The sequence below is a fragment of the Anneissia japonica genome, unplaced genomic scaffold (genome assembly GCF_011630105.1).
Source record: "Anneissia japonica isolate Jap-2015-1 unplaced genomic scaffold, ASM1163010v1 scaffold287598_len761594_cov195, whole genome shotgun sequence".
NCBI classification, from domain to species: Eukaryota; Metazoa; Echinodermata; class Crinoidea; order Comatulida; family Comatulidae; genus Anneissia; species Anneissia japonica.
This window is the reverse complement of record NW_022705477.1, coordinates 514,959-532,179: the sequence shown is the minus strand read 5'-3', so window position 1 is coordinate 532,179 and position 17,221 is coordinate 514,959. Positions and strand designations below refer to the sequence as shown.

At 36.3% G+C, this 17,221-nt stretch overlaps 1 protein-coding gene across 1 annotated transcript in view; it reads right to left on the bottom strand.

Annotated features, from left to right (window-relative positions):
• Positions 1-246: 246 nt before the first annotated feature.
• The window catches only part of LOC117105574 (hyalin-like), an 18,373-nt gene continuing 1,398 nt past the window's right edge, over positions 247-17,221 (bottom strand). The window contains exons 2-25 of the mRNA XM_033246753.1: positions 17,165-17,221; positions 16,549-16,779; positions 15,961-16,221; positions 14,264-14,530; positions 13,433-13,681; positions 12,074-12,316; positions 11,534-11,773; positions 10,405-10,656; positions 10,025-10,270; positions 9,169-9,408; positions 8,639-8,822; positions 7,402-7,664; positions 6,949-7,197; positions 6,442-6,687; positions 6,067-6,306; positions 5,369-5,617; positions 4,474-4,719; positions 4,102-4,347; positions 3,269-3,514; positions 2,910-3,155; positions 2,468-2,713; positions 2,089-2,334; positions 1,501-1,772; positions 247-444 (exon numbers count right to left, since the gene is read on the bottom strand). The exon at positions 17,165-17,221 is cut by the window's right edge and continues 1 nt beyond it. Of these exons, the coding sequence (XP_033102644.1) occupies positions 247-444; positions 1,501-1,772; positions 2,089-2,334; positions 2,468-2,713; positions 2,910-3,155; positions 3,269-3,514; positions 4,102-4,347; positions 4,474-4,719; positions 5,369-5,617; positions 6,067-6,306; positions 6,442-6,687; positions 6,949-7,197; positions 7,402-7,664; positions 8,639-8,822; positions 9,169-9,408; positions 10,025-10,270; positions 10,405-10,656; positions 11,534-11,773; positions 12,074-12,316; positions 13,433-13,681; positions 14,264-14,530; positions 15,961-16,221; positions 16,549-16,779; positions 17,165-17,221 (5,663 nt within the window). The remainder of the gene's footprint in view (positions 445-1,500; positions 1,773-2,088; positions 2,335-2,467; positions 2,714-2,909; positions 3,156-3,268; positions 3,515-4,101; positions 4,348-4,473; positions 4,720-5,368; positions 5,618-6,066; positions 6,307-6,441; positions 6,688-6,948; positions 7,198-7,401; positions 7,665-8,638; positions 8,823-9,168; positions 9,409-10,024; positions 10,271-10,404; positions 10,657-11,533; positions 11,774-12,073; positions 12,317-13,432; positions 13,682-14,263; positions 14,531-15,960; positions 16,222-16,548; positions 16,780-17,164) is intronic.

The window sequence follows — 17,221 nt, the reverse complement described above, 5'->3', positions numbered from 1 at the left end:
ACTCATGGAAGTATACAAAGTATCTATAAATGCCAATTTAATGTTTAATCAAATTCAAATTCAAATTCAAAAATACTTTATTATCCAAAAGGAAATTCACTTGGTTATAGTACATATAAAATATATAAAATTAAAAAGTATAAAACATTAAAACATTTAAGTACAGTACTGATATATGAAAGACAGTTGTAAATGTACTTGTATAAGGGTTTTCTAGATTCAAATCAATTATACAATAATGAAATTTCAATAACTCACAATGACTTCGTTTTTTGAAGTTTCTTCGTCACGTTGTGCTCTATTATCTTGCTGGAGGACGTCTAATGTAAAAAACAAAATTTCTTCCTCATTCTCAATCATCCTTCGTCCTTCTAAGTTCGTGACGGCCGTCAACGTTACATCGAGTATCTCTTGAATATCTTCAGAACTCGAGTTTGCAAAATTCTTAATAAAAACAATTTTCAATAATGATCTACATGCAAGAAAGGAGCAGCACTGCATGAGGATGGCAGCGGTATATTGCGTTTTCGTTTATACACTTTATGTTTGATAAAATTCTTCTGCTGTTCCGTTTCATAATTATTTATTCATTGTGTTACCCATTTTGGTTTTTTTTTAGATCAAGATTGGTTTCAGGGGTGGCGCCAGTGGGCAGGCCGGGGCCCGCCTACCCCGTCGGGGAGAGCTGTCCCCACCCCCACCCCTCGTCGGGCATAATTCGTTGGGGAGAAAAACTAATTATATGTATTTTCCTACATATTAGTAGTCTCTAAAATCGATTAAATAAGCCTTTAAAACCCCTAAATAGGGCAAATTTTGGCGCCACCCCTGATTGGTTTTACGTGTATTATTATATTCCATGGCATAGGCCAATTGTAACATTTAAATTCATTATTATTTCAATATTTTGTTATGAGTATTGAGTTGGCTTGTATGATCCACATTAGTTTGGTCTTAAATGTATCTTCTCCGGTGTTCCCGTTTTGTTCGTTTCTCTTAAATTTAAAAGTGGCCTTAGGGGCCTATTGTATATGGGTTCAATCCTGCAACTTAGGCTTACCAATGCCTAATTCAACTCGACTCAACCACAGTCTCTTAATGAAACCTGTTTAAAAAAGAATACTGGGTAATATTGAACAAAAGTAAATCTAAACCCGGCACTCACTGCGTCGTACGACAAAATCAACTCCGCTCCCTGTGAACGTTAGACGACGCCATCTGCTGATTGTCGGTGGCATTTAAAACGACCAGTTGCGCGCGTCGTGGCGTCGGAAGCAGTGAGTGAACCGGACACTCACTGCGTCGTCCGACCTACGACGAGTCCATCTCCGCTCTCTATGAGCGCTAGAGGGCACAACCCCGTCTGCTGATTGTCGGTGGCTGTCTGCGGTGGCTGATCCGCTGCGCACGCGTCGTGGTGTTGCGTTCTCCGTAGAATCGCGTCGGCCGACGATCGTCGGGCGCAGTGAGTGCCTGGTTTTAGTTAGAGTCTGGACGTACCAAATTCTGCAGGTAGTTAAACGCATGTAGCACCGTGATAGAGAATTGACACATTACAATGTTGCTGTCGCCATCAGTAGCTGTGTAATTCAAAAACGTTGTGTTGATTGGAAACGCGTCAAGAGGTTGGTGTGACGCGCTTACATTTGGTGTTGCGCCTGAGTTGTCTGTCACATTGGGCACCACCCAACTTGGGAAACCGATGTCAGTAGCATCATCAATGAAGAACACAAAACTTCTAGGACAGTTCACAAAAACTGGGGGCTCTATGTCTATAAATGAAAGAATGTATTAGTTACCGTACTACAACACATTAAGCCGAACACAATCTGCGTCATACGAGTCTTTAACAGTTGTATGAAAAAACAAAAACAAAACAAAAAAAAACGTCTCAGGTGGAATTAGAGCCTGCGACCTCTCGTTGACAAGCACCGGCAGAGAGACATATCGGTATTATATTTGATTATTTAGTTAGTTTGTCTGTGATTTCTATTATTCCCAGAATCGGATAATGAATTTGTTCATATCAAAGATTAACATAGGCCTAATTATTATTTTGGAAGGAACCAACACACCAGATCTACTCACCAATTACTGTGATTGAGATTGTGCACACAGCTGTGTTTTGGAAAGGATCTGTAGCCGTGTATGTGACGTTAGTTTCGCCTAAATTTAGAACGTCTCCTGGATTGTGGTTTGACACTATAGCAGGGTCGTATCCGGAGTCATCAACTGCTGTGGGCACGATCCATGAAACATTTGCGTCTGGTCTTCGAAAATCAGTGGTAACAACAAAGTTTTCTGAGCAATTGTACCATATAGGGGGTGCTATGTCTGCAGATTCAATTATAATGGTGTTTAATTACCAATGACAAATAATACATTATAATTTACTGTTGTTTACGTAGCTAAAAAGAACATTATATAAGGGCCGAGCAATCATACTTTAGAATTAAGAGTTATTTACCTATTACAGTTATATTAAAAGAACAAATCTTAGAGTTGTTTGCTGCGTCGATAGCACGATAGATGACCGTAGTCTGCCCAATAGGAAATACGTCACCAGAATCATAGTTTGATACTAGGTGTTCGACTGTGTACGAGTTGTCCTCAGCAGTTGGTTGCGACCAATTGGCGACAGCAGATGGCATGAAATACATGGGGTTTAGCAGAATATTTGAAGGACAAAACGTAAATTCTGGCGATTCATCATCTGAAGCAAAGCAATACATGAGTATTATTATTATTATTGATTATTATTATTAATCAAAAAATAGCAGTAAATGTAGTTTATCTAATGTTGGGTAATTCTCTTTTCCTTTTTCGCCATAATCGATCATCATTTAATCCCATTGTTGGTCCCCAATCATTCGTTTAATCATACAATGATCAGTAAATATCTAACTTACCAAATACGTGGAGAAAGAAAGAACAGATTTCCTGGTTTCCCGTTAAGTCCACCGACCAATAAATAATTTCATGTGTTCCGATCAGGAATATGTCTCCAGGATTGTGGTTGGACGTTACATTCGGCTCTTCACCAGAGTTGTCTTCGGAGGTTGGTGGGACCCAAAAAACAATAGCAGACGGCAGTCGGTGGTCAGAACTTTGGGTGAAATTCGTCAGACAATTTTGAAATGTCGGTTTCTCATTATCTGAAGAACGACATTTAGTAGTGATTAATGAGTAAAATGAGTAACACTCAAAGTGTATTGCAAAATTTATCATTTTTGAAAAGTTACTCAAAAATACAGTATGAAAAACTCACCATTTATAGTAACATTAAAATAACAGAACGCCGTATTGTTATGGTCATCAATTGCTATATACTCGACCAGTGTCCGACCTAATGTAAAGTAATCTCCAGAACTAAGCGACGATGTGACGATCAGATCTTTGAGAGAATTATCGTAGACGATCGGTTCTGTCCAATCCACAATTGCTCCGTCCCGCCGAAACTCGTTGCTGACGATAATGTCGGCTGGACAAGTAATGAAATGTGGGGACTCATCGTCTAAAATGTCAAAGCATAAATTTAAGATAAGGATTAAAATTGTAGGCGTTATCATTTCAATTGATCACACCCAACATCACAATAGTAAGACGCAAATACAACTTAGAGTGATTGGAAAGTACATTACATCAGTGGCGGATTCAAGGGAGGGAGGCAGCCTGTACGCCACCCCCAACCCCGAACTAAATTGTTCACAATTTTAAATTATATGGATATAGAAAAAATTGTATTTAAATTTTAAGTTTGAGAGTGCAATTTCCGGCCATCTAGAGATGCCATAATCACAAACTTTCTTACCTCAGGCCCAACCATAGTGGGCCCGAGGTGGTAGATCCTCCATCTGTGAAGTACTCCCCGGGCCCCTCTATTTTGTATATCTGGATCTGTCACTGTTATATGTTACAGAAGCACATATAGAATAATAATTATTTGATATAATACAACACAAAATTGTGTATACAGTCAAATATAAATTGACTTAACATTCCATACGGACTAAAATATGTGCTTGTTAATGTTATTGTTTGTTTATCACTAAAGGAAGATTGTGTGGTATTATTGATATATTTCTTGCTTTTTCTACTTACCAAATACATATATTTTAAAGGTACATGTATTCCAATTGGAAAATTCGTCTGTAGCATTATACGTCACATAGGAAAGACCAATATGGAACCTATCAGATGGCTGGTTTGTTCCTTCAATTGTGGGTAATATTCCGGAATTATCAATTGCTGTGGATACATTCCAAACGGCTTCTGCATCAAAGTCACCCTCTAGAGCACTCAGGTAGATATCTGGAGGACAGTAGGTAAACTGAGGCACCTCTTGGTCTGAAATCATAAATAACATGTTTAAGCGGTGAGCATACAATTTTTCTATAAAAAAAAAAGAAGCTATATAGCTATACTCAATTGATGAGGCTTAAATTACAAAATCAACATTTGATAACAGTTTACCGTAAATATGGATGTGAAACTCGCAAATTCCGTCATTCCCTGACTCATCTCTCGCTGTCAAGAATACGAGTGTTGAGCCAATCACGAATTCTGAACCGTTAACAATATTCCACCAAGAAGTAATATCACCAAGACTATTATCAAACAACACAACGTCATTCCACGTCGTCTCTCGCGTAGGCATACGATGATCTGTCGGCAGTGATATGTTATCCGGACAGTCAAAAATAATTGGCGGCTCATAATCTTAAACAAAATGTAAATTTCGTACTGAATAAATATCATATCAAAGGATAAAAAATAAAACAGAATGAAATAACTAAATGATAATAATAATAATAATGTTATATTTATATAGCGCATATTGCACATTGCCCCTATGCGCTTTACAAAGAAATAATATGGCCAAACTTAGAAAATGAAAATAACAATAAAATAGTAACAATAAAATAAAAATAATGATCATAATAACAATAATAACAATGAGACTAAACTACTCCTATTAAACTTGCCAAAGTCTGCAGAGGACACTATTAGCAACACTATGCATTCGCAATATTTAAATGGAACAACATTATTGTTTCGATAAATATGTTAACCTTACCCATGGAGGAATAAAGGTAAAGCTAATTCAGGTTAATGCTAAATTACATATAGGTTATACTGTGATCGTTAACACGGTTCATTAGAATGAAAAGTGAATACAATTAAACAAGCGTTCAAAGTTCATTAAGCTAAACCCAAATAAACAATTATTTATAATTCGTAACCTGTGTGTGTTTGGTGCGGTGCGGGGTAGGGGTGCAAGTGTCTGTGAACTTTCATTATCATAAAATCAATATATAATTTTATTTCAATAAATAAATATATACATATCAATAAAATAAATATGTACCAATAATTTCAATAAGGAAGACACAAGTATCGTTTGGGTTTCTCTCGTCGTCTGTCGCTTTGTACACTACTGTTGTAACTCCAAGGCTAAAATAATCTCCAGGATTGAAGCTTGATACGATGTGAGGTTGATTTCCGCTATTATCTTCGGCTATTGGAACCCGCCATACGACTGAATGAGTTCTTTCCCCTGGATCTGAACTGTTAGATATGTCATCAGGGCAGTAAGTGAAAAATGGAGACTCATCATCTGAAAAATAGAGTTACTAAAACTGACAATCAGTTCTGCCATTAAAAAGCATAGCCTGCCTATTTACAGTGTATTTATCAGGAGGTATTGAAGATTGGTTGCAGTGTGTACTATATTCAAACTATAAAATTTCATTAAAAAAATCGTCACATAAAATGTGATGAAAAATAAAAGTTGAACACGTTCAACTTTTTTTTTGGATACAATTTGATTATATGTGATATGACGTCATCGTACCCATATATGGGCACATCACATTTTTTGTCCCATAAAATTTGACAGTGTGGACAAAGCTTAAGAATCTATAACTAACGTCAAGGTAAACGCATAATACCAATAATACAATGCGCATAATTTTCATGTTTGCTTAGACAGTTTTCTACTTGATTATTCACTGAAACTTTAAGCTTCTAGCTAAGTTAAAAAATCTCAAAATGCATCTAGCTGACCTTCTACAGTTACCACAAATGAGCAGGTTCCAATATTGCCAAACGTGTCGGTTCCATTATAATAAACTACAGTTGTTCCAATGAGAAACGCTGAACCTGACGGAATAGAAGGAACTAATGAAACTGTAAGACCATTATTGTCGACAGCACCTGGATCTGACCACTCTACAATGGCAGACGGTAAACGGTAATCGTTCGGTGATGTTAAATCTGAGCAAGTTAACACAGGTTGTTCGTCATCTGTGAAAAAAATACAGAAAAACGATACATCTAATTAAATGATAAATATTTATATAGTTTTATATACGGTATACATCTGCATAGCAGAAAAAAGGTTTACCACAAATTAATAATATATAAAACTTGTACACAAACCATAAATGTGAATGTAAAACTCGCAGATCCCGTCATTTCCTGACTCATCTCTCGCTGTCAAGAATACGCGCGTTGAACCAATCAGGAATATTGAGCCGTTAACAATGTTCCACCAAGAAGTAATAACACCGAGACTGTTATCAAACAGCACAACGTCATTCCACGTCGTCTCTCGCGTAGGCATACGGTGATCTGTCGGCAGTGATATGTTATCCGGACAATTCGATATAACTGGTGGTTCATAATCTAAAAAGAGATAATACTTAACTTAGTAAAGTTTAAAATGTTGTTTTTTTTTTTCTATATTTAACAATATGTGATCATTTGGTAGTTGTAATGATCTATAACAAGGTGATTTGTCATCTTCTTTCCTCCAGAGCCCCTGTGTTCGTCCTCAAAAAGCTTATAATATAATATAATATAATAGCTCTATTGAAAAATGTATATAGCTAAACTTCCTACTAACTACTCGAATTTATATTCCTACTACTTAAGTAAATAGCATACCAATTATTTCAATAAGGAACGAACAGGTTCCATTTGGGTTTTTGTCGTCATCTGTCGCTTTGTACACTACTGTTGTAACTCCAAGGCTAAAATAATCACCAGGATTGAAGTTTGATACGATGTGAGGTTGATTTCCGCTATTATCTTCGGCTATCGGAACACGCCATACGACAGAATGGGTTCTTTCCCCTGGATCTGAACTGTTAGATATGTCATCAGGACAGTAGGTGAAAAATGGAGACTCATCATCTGAAAGAGGGAGTTATTAAAATTGACAATCAGTTTCACCTTTAAAACAGCATAGTCTACGGTTCAGTCATAAAAATATAAATATAAAAATAGCTTGAAAACCTTTTGAGCTTAAACATTATAATATGTAATTTTGTAGTTTCAATTGCGTATGTATAGGTCAAATGTCAAGTTGAAAATTCATCTCAAAATGTGTCCACTGACCTTCTACAGTTACAACAAATGAGCAGTTTCCAATGTTGCCAAACGTGTCCGTTCCATTGTAAGAGACTACAGTTGTTCCAATAAGAAACGCTGAACCTGAGGGAATAGAAGGTACTAGTGAAACTCCATGACCATTGTTGTCGATAGCACCTGGATTTGACCACTCTACAACGGCAGACGGTAAACGGAAATCGTTTGTTACTGTTAAATCTGGACAGGTTAACACAGGCGGTTCATCATCTGTGAATATAAACAAAAAAAAACTATGGGATTAATAATTATATAATATATATATATATATATACATATATATATATAAATATATATATATATGTATATATATATATATATATATAACGTTACATATATTAACTATTATATATATATGCTTATATTAACTTATTATAACCCCTTAACATTCGTTTTGTTGAGCACTCTATTGAGATAGAACCATTGCTGTTTTAATGTTTATATATATATATATATATATATATAAATATATATATATGTATATATATATATACATATGTATATATATAATATATATACATATGTATATATATAACGTTATATATATTAACTATTATATATATTTTTATATTAACTTATTATAACCCCTTAACATTTGTTTTGTTGAGCACTCTATTGAGATAGTACCATTGCTGTTTTGTATTTATTTGGCCCACTACTATATGCAGTGTGAGCACTCTTGGACTGGTATTTACGAGTGCTTTTAAACTGCCTTGTTACAACCTTAGTTGTTTTCATTAAGGTTCAAACTCAAATTTATCTGAGCTGCACTGATGAGTCTTTAAAGGACGAAACGACGTTGTATGCAGAATGATTAAACTTATATATATACTGTATATATCGACATGTTAACACTGGTGCCTCGTTATCTGCATAGAAACAAATAAAATAGAGCTTACTTTATTTAATGTTTTCTTTTTCTTTTTGTCACATTTCATTTTTGTATAGCATGTTCACACCACCTCACAAGTTAAATGGCATAGCATAATAATTTAATAAAGTTGGATGGATGGGTTTATTTGGTGTAAACACCAAGGATAAAGCATGAAAGTCTGAAGAAGTCTTATTTCCAGTGGGGTTCCTCTTGTGTTGATTGGGCAGTACACCACCGGGAGACAATCCACTACTCTTTCTGAAGAGTGTGCGTTCTTTAACGATCTTATCCCTGTCTCTTATACACATCTAGATGTGTATAAGAGACAGGTACAATACTGTTGTAACGCCGATGATAAAATAATCTCCAGGATTGAAATTTGATACCACGTGTGGTTGATTCCCGCTATTATCTTCGGCTATTGGAACCTGCCATACAACAGAATGGGTTCGCTCCCCTGGATCTGAATTGTTTGATATGTCATCGGGGCAGTAGGTGAAGAATGGAGATTCAGCATCTAAAAGTATAAGTTATTGCTTCTTAAAAAACATAACCAATCTTAGTCATTGTTAAGTCAAAATAAAATGATAATAGGTGTGTGCAGAGTTTAGCATCATATCAAATGAGAAAGAGTAGGCCTACTTTGGCAAATGGGCCAAGATCATTATATCGATAGCATAATCAGCGCTAATGAAAAAACTTGACGAAATTGTAAGTGTTACTTAGTGGGCACTACTTCATATACTGTGCACCATTTTAAACTAAAGATAGTGTTTTGATGTCAATTTTTTAAAATAATAAGACGTCACTCTTATATGGTAGTGTGGCGATACTGAATGTTTATAATTTTACTACTGACTCGCCTTCCACTGTCACTACAAATGAGCAATTCTCAACGTTGTCAAACGTGTCAGTCCCATTGTAATGGACTACGGTCGTTCCAAGTGGGAACACCGACCCGGACGGAATAGAAGCCGTTAGCGAAACTGCAAGACCACTGTTGTCGGCGGCATGTGGATCTGACCATTCTACAACAGCAGATGGTAAACGGAAATCATTCGGTGCTGTTACATGTGGACATGTTAACACTGGTGCCTCGTTATCTGCATAGAAACAAATAAAATAGAGCTTACTTTATTTAATGTTTTCTTTTTCTTTTTGTCACATTTCATTTTTGTATAGCATGTTCACACCACCTCACAAGTTAAATGGCATAGCATAATAATTTAATAAAGTTGGATGGATGGGTTTATTTGGTGTAAACACCAAGGATAAAGCATGAAAGTCTGAAGAAGTCTTATTTCCAGTGGGGTTCCTCTTGTGTTGATTGGGCAGTACACCACCGGGAGACAATCCACTACTCTTTCTGAAGAGTGTGCGTTCTTTAACGATCTTATCCGAAAGACGGTGCCCAGCTATCATACGGTAACTTGTACTTCAGACCTCCAGTTGAAATACAAGGAAAGCAGCAATGGGAAATGAACAGGGGACCAACAGATATCTACGGTTCAGCGCACACACAGTGGCTATATTTCAGCTAAGCTGCCTTAGTTCTTATATATATTTTTTTAATTAGAAGTTTGATGTTTGGGCAAGTCAATGTTCGATTGAAGTTTTCATTTGTTTCTTCAGATTTTTAATTATGTTAAATTTAACATTTATCAAAATATTAGAGAAACTTCGAGAGTTATACTTGTAGAAAATAATTTAAAAAATTACCGTATACGTTGATGTAAAAGTCACAAGTTGCCTCATTCCCTGACTCATCCCTCGCCGTCAAGAATACGCGGGTTGAGCCAATCACGAATGCTGAGCCCTTTGGAATATTCCACCAAGAGTCAATGTTCCCAAGACTATTGTCAAACAAGTCGGCATCACCCCACGTCGTTACTGCCGTAGGCATCCGATAGTCTGTCGGCAACGTTACGTCATGCGGACAATTCGATATAATCGGTGGCTGATCGTCTACAGATTTTTTTTAAAAGAAACGAATATTTTTCTTTTTTGATCAGTCAAATCGAAATAACACACCGTACAGCCATTGAATTTATTGCCATTTCATTAAGAAAACATTCGTTTCAAAAATACTTCAAACTCACCATAAATAGTGACAACAAACGTACATACACCTTCGTTATCATAGGTATCTGTTGCTGTATACCTCACTTGATTATTACCGATAACGAAAGCTGACCCAGACTCCATATCACTGGCTAGGAATATTTGGGGATTTGGGTCGGTATTATCTGTGGCGGACGGCGGGGTCCAACTAACAGTATGCGTTCTCTCACCAGGATCAGCCGCTTCTTCTACACTTGATGGACATCCAGTAAGTACTGGGGCTTCGGTATCTGTGAAATTCATTTATTTTATTTATTTAGAAATATCTTTAGTCATAAAAATGTTAAGTCACATGGCTGGCTTCGACATTATCATTAAGAGAGTGTAAAATATCTAGTAAATAAGATCAAAACTACAAGATATTTAATGATAATGTAAAAAACTTGGATGGATGAAAACAAATTGCACTTAAGTGAATTATAATTATTAACCTATAGAATGATGATGTTAATGATGACGATGAGGAGGAAGAGGCGATAATAACGATGACGATGGTGACGATATGATGAATATCAATGCATGATGGTGATAGTAACGATGACGATGTTGATGATAATAATAATGTAGACTATACTCAGTAACTATTTCAAGCTCAGCAAGTCTGGGTAGTATCACTTGAAACATTCTTGTAGCAAACAATATTCTACTTTTTAGAGTTAACGTATTATCTTTCACAAACTTTTATTGGCAGCAATAATGAAGCCAACGTGGCCATAGTATGGGTTCCACGCCCCCAATTTGGGCTACTCACTTTTTATTGCGATTACTAATTTTAATTGGCGTCCCATATTCGATTTCTTTTTTTTTCGAATATTCTTTTATTCTGCTTCTAAATTAACTTACTCGTTGGGGCTATCAAGAATGACAAAAATGTTCTAGTAATTAGGGACTTTACTAACATAGTGAAAATAATCATAACATAGTAGTCTACGAATGCCCAAATCATTTTTGATCAACACGATTACTACATAGGAATTACATAATCAAAATACCATTGATACAAATAATACATCTTAGCCGAATTGCATAATTAGACTAATAAATCAACACAGAAATATAAAAAATAAATATATTAAAAAATGTATGCGTAATGCATGTTTGGAATACCTATAACATTGACTTCAAACGTGCAACTGGCAAAGTTTCCAGAAGGATCAGTTCCGTTAAAATGCACAGATGTTGAGCCTAGTTGAAAGACGTCACCAGAATTATGAGAAGATTCAATATCCACAGGTTGCATGCTATTGTCTGTTATGCTGAGGTCATCAAATGGCGCGATGCCCCATGATACGCCTGCGGAAGTTGATACCGTTACGGTGGGGCAAACCATGGTAGGTGGTTCGTAATCTGTGTATATAAAATTATTATGAATATTTATTATATTCATATTTAAATATGGTGAATTTTTCATAAACTAAACAATGACAATAACAAGCACTAATCTGTAAAAAACAAGTCATTGTTTACAGATTCTTTCTAGCAATTAATAAAGTATATGTTAACATATACATATTAAATGTTCAAAATTTCATCCGGTTTTGTTTATTGTAACTCATATATATCTTTGCAGGACCATATTGCAAAACAGCGTTACCATTCCATCTGATATTATCCTGCCTGTGTTTAATAAAACGATTTAAAACTTGCCATAAATTTTAATATAAAAGTAGCATTCGTCTTCATTTCCTGAGTTATCAGAGGCTGTAAGTTTCACTGCCGTCAGACCAATGTTCAAAAATGACCCAGGGTTTGTACTCCATGACACGCTGTAACTTCCACTGTTGTCGAATATATCTGGTGTATTCCAGGTTACAGATTTACCGGCTTTGCCAGATGCTGCTTCTCTTGTCTTGTTTTCTGGACAGGAAGAGATGATTGGGTCTTCCCAATCTAAGACACGATAAGTTAATTTAAATTTTACCACCAAAGACTCTTTTTTAGTACTACACTACGGGGGCGTAAACGGGTCTATTTTACAATTCGACATCCATCTCCGGTCTAAAGCATGGCACCCACTGCGCCCAACGCAACACTATGAATAATGCAACACCACCGCGTGCACACAACTGATCGTTTTTAATGAAGATCTGTTCAGATTGCCATGCCATCGACAATCATCAGACGGCGTCTCGTCGTCTAGTGCTCACATGGGGCGAGTTGGATTCGTCATACGACCGTCGTACGACGCAGATTTTGGCCAACTTAGCGCATGGACGCCATGTCGTTACCAAACAGCCCAGGCGCATGCGCGCGTATAGCTTTAATGTTTTGTTTTGGTGACAACATGGCCGGTGTAAGTCATGTGATTGCGATCCACCCAATCACACGCGCGTATATCGAATCCCGTGAAACCGAGTTGGCCAAACTCTCTCTATCTACGGCTCTGCTGACCAGCTCCTTTGAGCGCCTCCTCGCGTTGCATTTTCTATGGAATCTCATCGGCCAACGACCGCCGCCGCAGCTTGTACCCGGCATTAGAAGACCAAACCAACTTGGATGTCGACTTGTTTTCTAATGTAATAATAGTAGTCATTCTTCACTTGATATAATGCAGGCTACTGTTAATGAAACAATATGGGCACACTTCTTATGAAGCAATGCTTGATGCTCGATCGCAAAAAAGAAGCAAGAAACGACACTGCATGCTTATGAAAAATAATGTATTCGACAGTGTATTCATTATAGCATGCTTTCATTTTAAAAAAATCGTCAAGGAATAAAATAGTCAACAGTGTTTTTAAAAAGGGAATCACCCATAGCTTTTCTACTGGGGACTAGAATGGTAATATTTTGGTAATACCAACTGGATACATTAAAAGAATTTAAATTACTTGCCTAACATCTTACCTTAACATTATGTCTAATAACTACTTAAGGTGGAGACATTGTACCTGAATAAATAATAGAAATACCTGCCTCATGCAAATGTTAAATACTTCGCTATCTGTATTACACCATAGGGCTAATAAAACTAAGTTCAAACAAATTTACAAGAGTTGTGAGTACCGTATACGGTGATTACGATGTTGGTTGTAGTTTTAACATTGTTGCAGTCACCATCGCTTGCAGTGTACCAAATGTTTGTTGTACCAATTTGAAATTCTCCAGTTGGTATTGGGTAGGAAGTGGACACAGTAAAAGCGCTCTGATCCTCAAAAACAGGTAATTGCCAAGTCACAGTTGCGGTTGGTAGGCCTTGAATTGTCGGCACTGGATCTGGGTCTACCTTTTCAATTAGCTCAGGTGGATAACGGTCTGTGCGTATATGATAAAATGTTAGTAACATAATAAAATAATATTATTATTATTATTTCCAAGTTATGTTTTTAGAATTTTGTAATTTACAATCGATTGATAGGCCCTATTTAATACCCCGTTAGTACACTCTAGTACATCATTAGTTTTGTTATAACTGAACCACTTGCAAATCAGTGGATTTCAGTATAAGAAAGAATAATTAATAATATATAAGTTTTTGATTTAGTTTTCAGACCTACTGTAGCAATTATTTTGTCCAATTTCTGCACAAAAAATACAGAATGAAGAATAAAATATTAACAAGAATAGCCTACGTAATAATATTTGTATATTTAAAAACGAAAATGCATATACCCCTGAAGTAAAACGTCTGCAAATCAATTAAAACTTAATTGTTTTGTTCTTATTTGCTTATGTTGATTCTTTAAATGAGTAATTCAGTGCCTTCATTGATTTTTTCCATGGTTTTTTTTCTAGATTTTACTACAGACATCTCGTTACATCTTGTTATTCAAGTCTGTGCTTTGGGCCGGTCACTACTACGCATGCAAAATTTAGAATTTTTAAAGAATAACTAACCAAGCACGCGGACAGTAAATGCGCAGAGATCCCAAGTTGCTCCAGACAACCAGTTCTGAACTGAAGCTACATATTCTACCATTGTTATCCCCAACGAGAACGAATCCCCAGGGTCAAAATTTGACGACACTTCAGGGACACCACTCGCAAAGTCTGCGGTGCAGGTAGGAGGTGTCCACGACACAGCGACTGTAGTAGACAATGCGTCTTCGAAAGTCACTTCAATATCGTCAGGACAATTGTCGAAATCCGGTCTTACCAAATTAACTGAATTTCAAAAAGAGAAGAAAACAAATTAGGACATATTCATTGATTCAGTAATTATATCCTGGTTTATTTTTTGGTAATTTGTTGCCGACAGTTAAAACGATGAAGACATGAACTGATGGGTTACACTAGCCTAATTAAACTACCGTGAGTATTAACATTTGAATTGAGGTGTAAGAGGTCAGGCCTAAACTCCATTTCCAATTATTTTTATTTTTATAAATCTCATTAATGTAATGTGCATGCCTCATTGTATCAACACGAGTGGTCTTACTCAACCAGATTCTGTTTTCTCTGTGGCCTTGTGTTTTGTACAGCAAAAAGCCTAACATTACGCATTACTTCTACTTATACTGTACAATTAATTTACCGTAATGCTTCTTACTTGAGCGTACAATTCTTTTATTTATAAACAGTATGGTCATATAAACAAAGGGAAAATTACACAAACAACATACATCACAAAACGTTCAGTTAAGTCTCCAATAGATTTTTTAAAGAAATTTTCTACAAAATAATAATATCTGCCTCATTTAAAAACGAAATTGCACAACACAACAGCACAAAACACTTGTCAACAGCACAACATAAATATAAGGATTTTATTTGTGTTTGTTATCATTTTCATGCAGCTGTTCGGTTTTTCAACGTTCAACCTTGATGTCAGGCAGTGACGTAATGATTTGGCTGGGGGACCAGTGACTTTCTGAGAGTGGGGCCTTTTGGGTCCTGGTCGCCAATTCCACTGTGGGATTTTAGATGTTCTCGTTTTTTAATTATGTCATTATATTCTAATTTTTTTTAACAACAAAATAAACGATATCATATGAGTTGCGAATCCAATTTTAACAGGACACAAGTACAAACATTCACTAATAAAGCTTCAATAACACCTCAGCCCCACCATGGTTAGAGCTGAGGTATGAAAATTTACGGCACTTCTAGATGGCAGGAAATTTCACTCAAAGACTTAAAATTCAAAAAATTAGGGCACCCCCAACCTTTCGCCACTAGATATAATATGAGAGCGCATAGGCGTTACGCCACTGATGACAGTGGTTCGAACCTTCCATTTCCTCCTTGTCCCTAGCACTTTACCTACGGTCTCTCTCCCAGAGTATAAATGGGTATCTTGCAGGATGTTGTTGCATTGAATACATTAGCGCAATTAGTTGGGGGGGTGAGTAAAGTTTCCAGATGGGAAAGGAAATTCCCCTTTTCCCACGTATCGCCGCCAGCCGGAAGAAATGAGACGGTTACACTGTGCGCCGGTTTTCTAGAATGGATCCAATGACCAAGGGAAAAATAACATTCTTTATTCCAGTTGTAACATAAACGCTAACTACAAAGGCGGTAGTAAACTAGCAAGTCACTGTTTTTATGCTAGAATTACAGATTTTAATCGGTATCATCTCTCTCAAGTTACTTACAACTTGACTTGCTTAAAACGATGGTAATAACGCAAGAGCCTTCGTTGCAAGCGTCATCGGTCGCGTAGTATGTCACTTTGGTGCTGCCATACTGAAACACATCACCTGGAGCCCTGGCCGACTCTGTCGCTAATTGGACATTTAAGTCCGAGTTATCGATCGCTGTTGGTGGTGTCCAGGTAACAGCTGATGTATGGTCATTCCCAGATAACTCTACTTCAATAGTAATATCACAATCGATGAAGTGTGGTGGTTCGTCATCTACAGAATAGAAGTATCTAATCAAGTATATATGGCTTTTCGCAAATGATCACAGCACTAACGCCCTGTCCAGACTATCAAATTATATTTGACTACAATATGTGACATGCCCGGCCTAAATATGGTAATGATGACATTACATAATGACCATATATAGGCACATCATGACTATATGGGCATACCTACAACTTGTTTAATTTGATAATCTGGACAGAGCAGCCTTAAACATCTCCGCCAAAACAGGTTATATATTCATCGCTGTCTTTCTGTCTGTTTAGCAGAATTGCGCAAAACTAATGAATGATCTTCATCTATTTTTTCACATACCTGAAACAATTACATTGAATATGCATTCCACAGATGACCCCTCAAATCCGACTGCCGTGTATACAACTGTTGTTTGACCAATTGGAAACTCATCACCAGACTGGTGAGTTGATTGGATGTCCATCGCATTCTCAGCCTCAGGTTCTTGCCAGTTTGCCTCCTTGGTTGCTCGGTTACTGGTTATACTTACTGAGACGGGATTTGGGCAGAAAGTGAAGGCTGCAGGACCAACTGGGATGAAACGATTGATATAAATTATTACATTAAAGTAATAGTATTTACAACAAATTAAAACCCATCAAATGGCAATTTATTTTCATACTACTGTCAGAAGGAAGTATAGTTATAGTTTTATTTTAATTAGTTTTATTATCAATAATTTATATATATTATTATTATTTTTGTTCCTAATAGAAATAACAATAATATGATTATTATAATAACAACAACAACAATAATAATAATAATAATTATTATTATTATTATTATTATTATTATTATTATTATTATTATTATTATTATTATTATTACTGTTGTTGATAACCTTCAAGAAATATGTTGTCGCTGTTATTTATTGACAAAAGCAAAGACAACGGACAAGGGAATTCATTCTTACTGGTTGTAGCTTCCGGCGTTGTCGCAACCTGTGAGTCCACAAAAGGTATTGTACTTA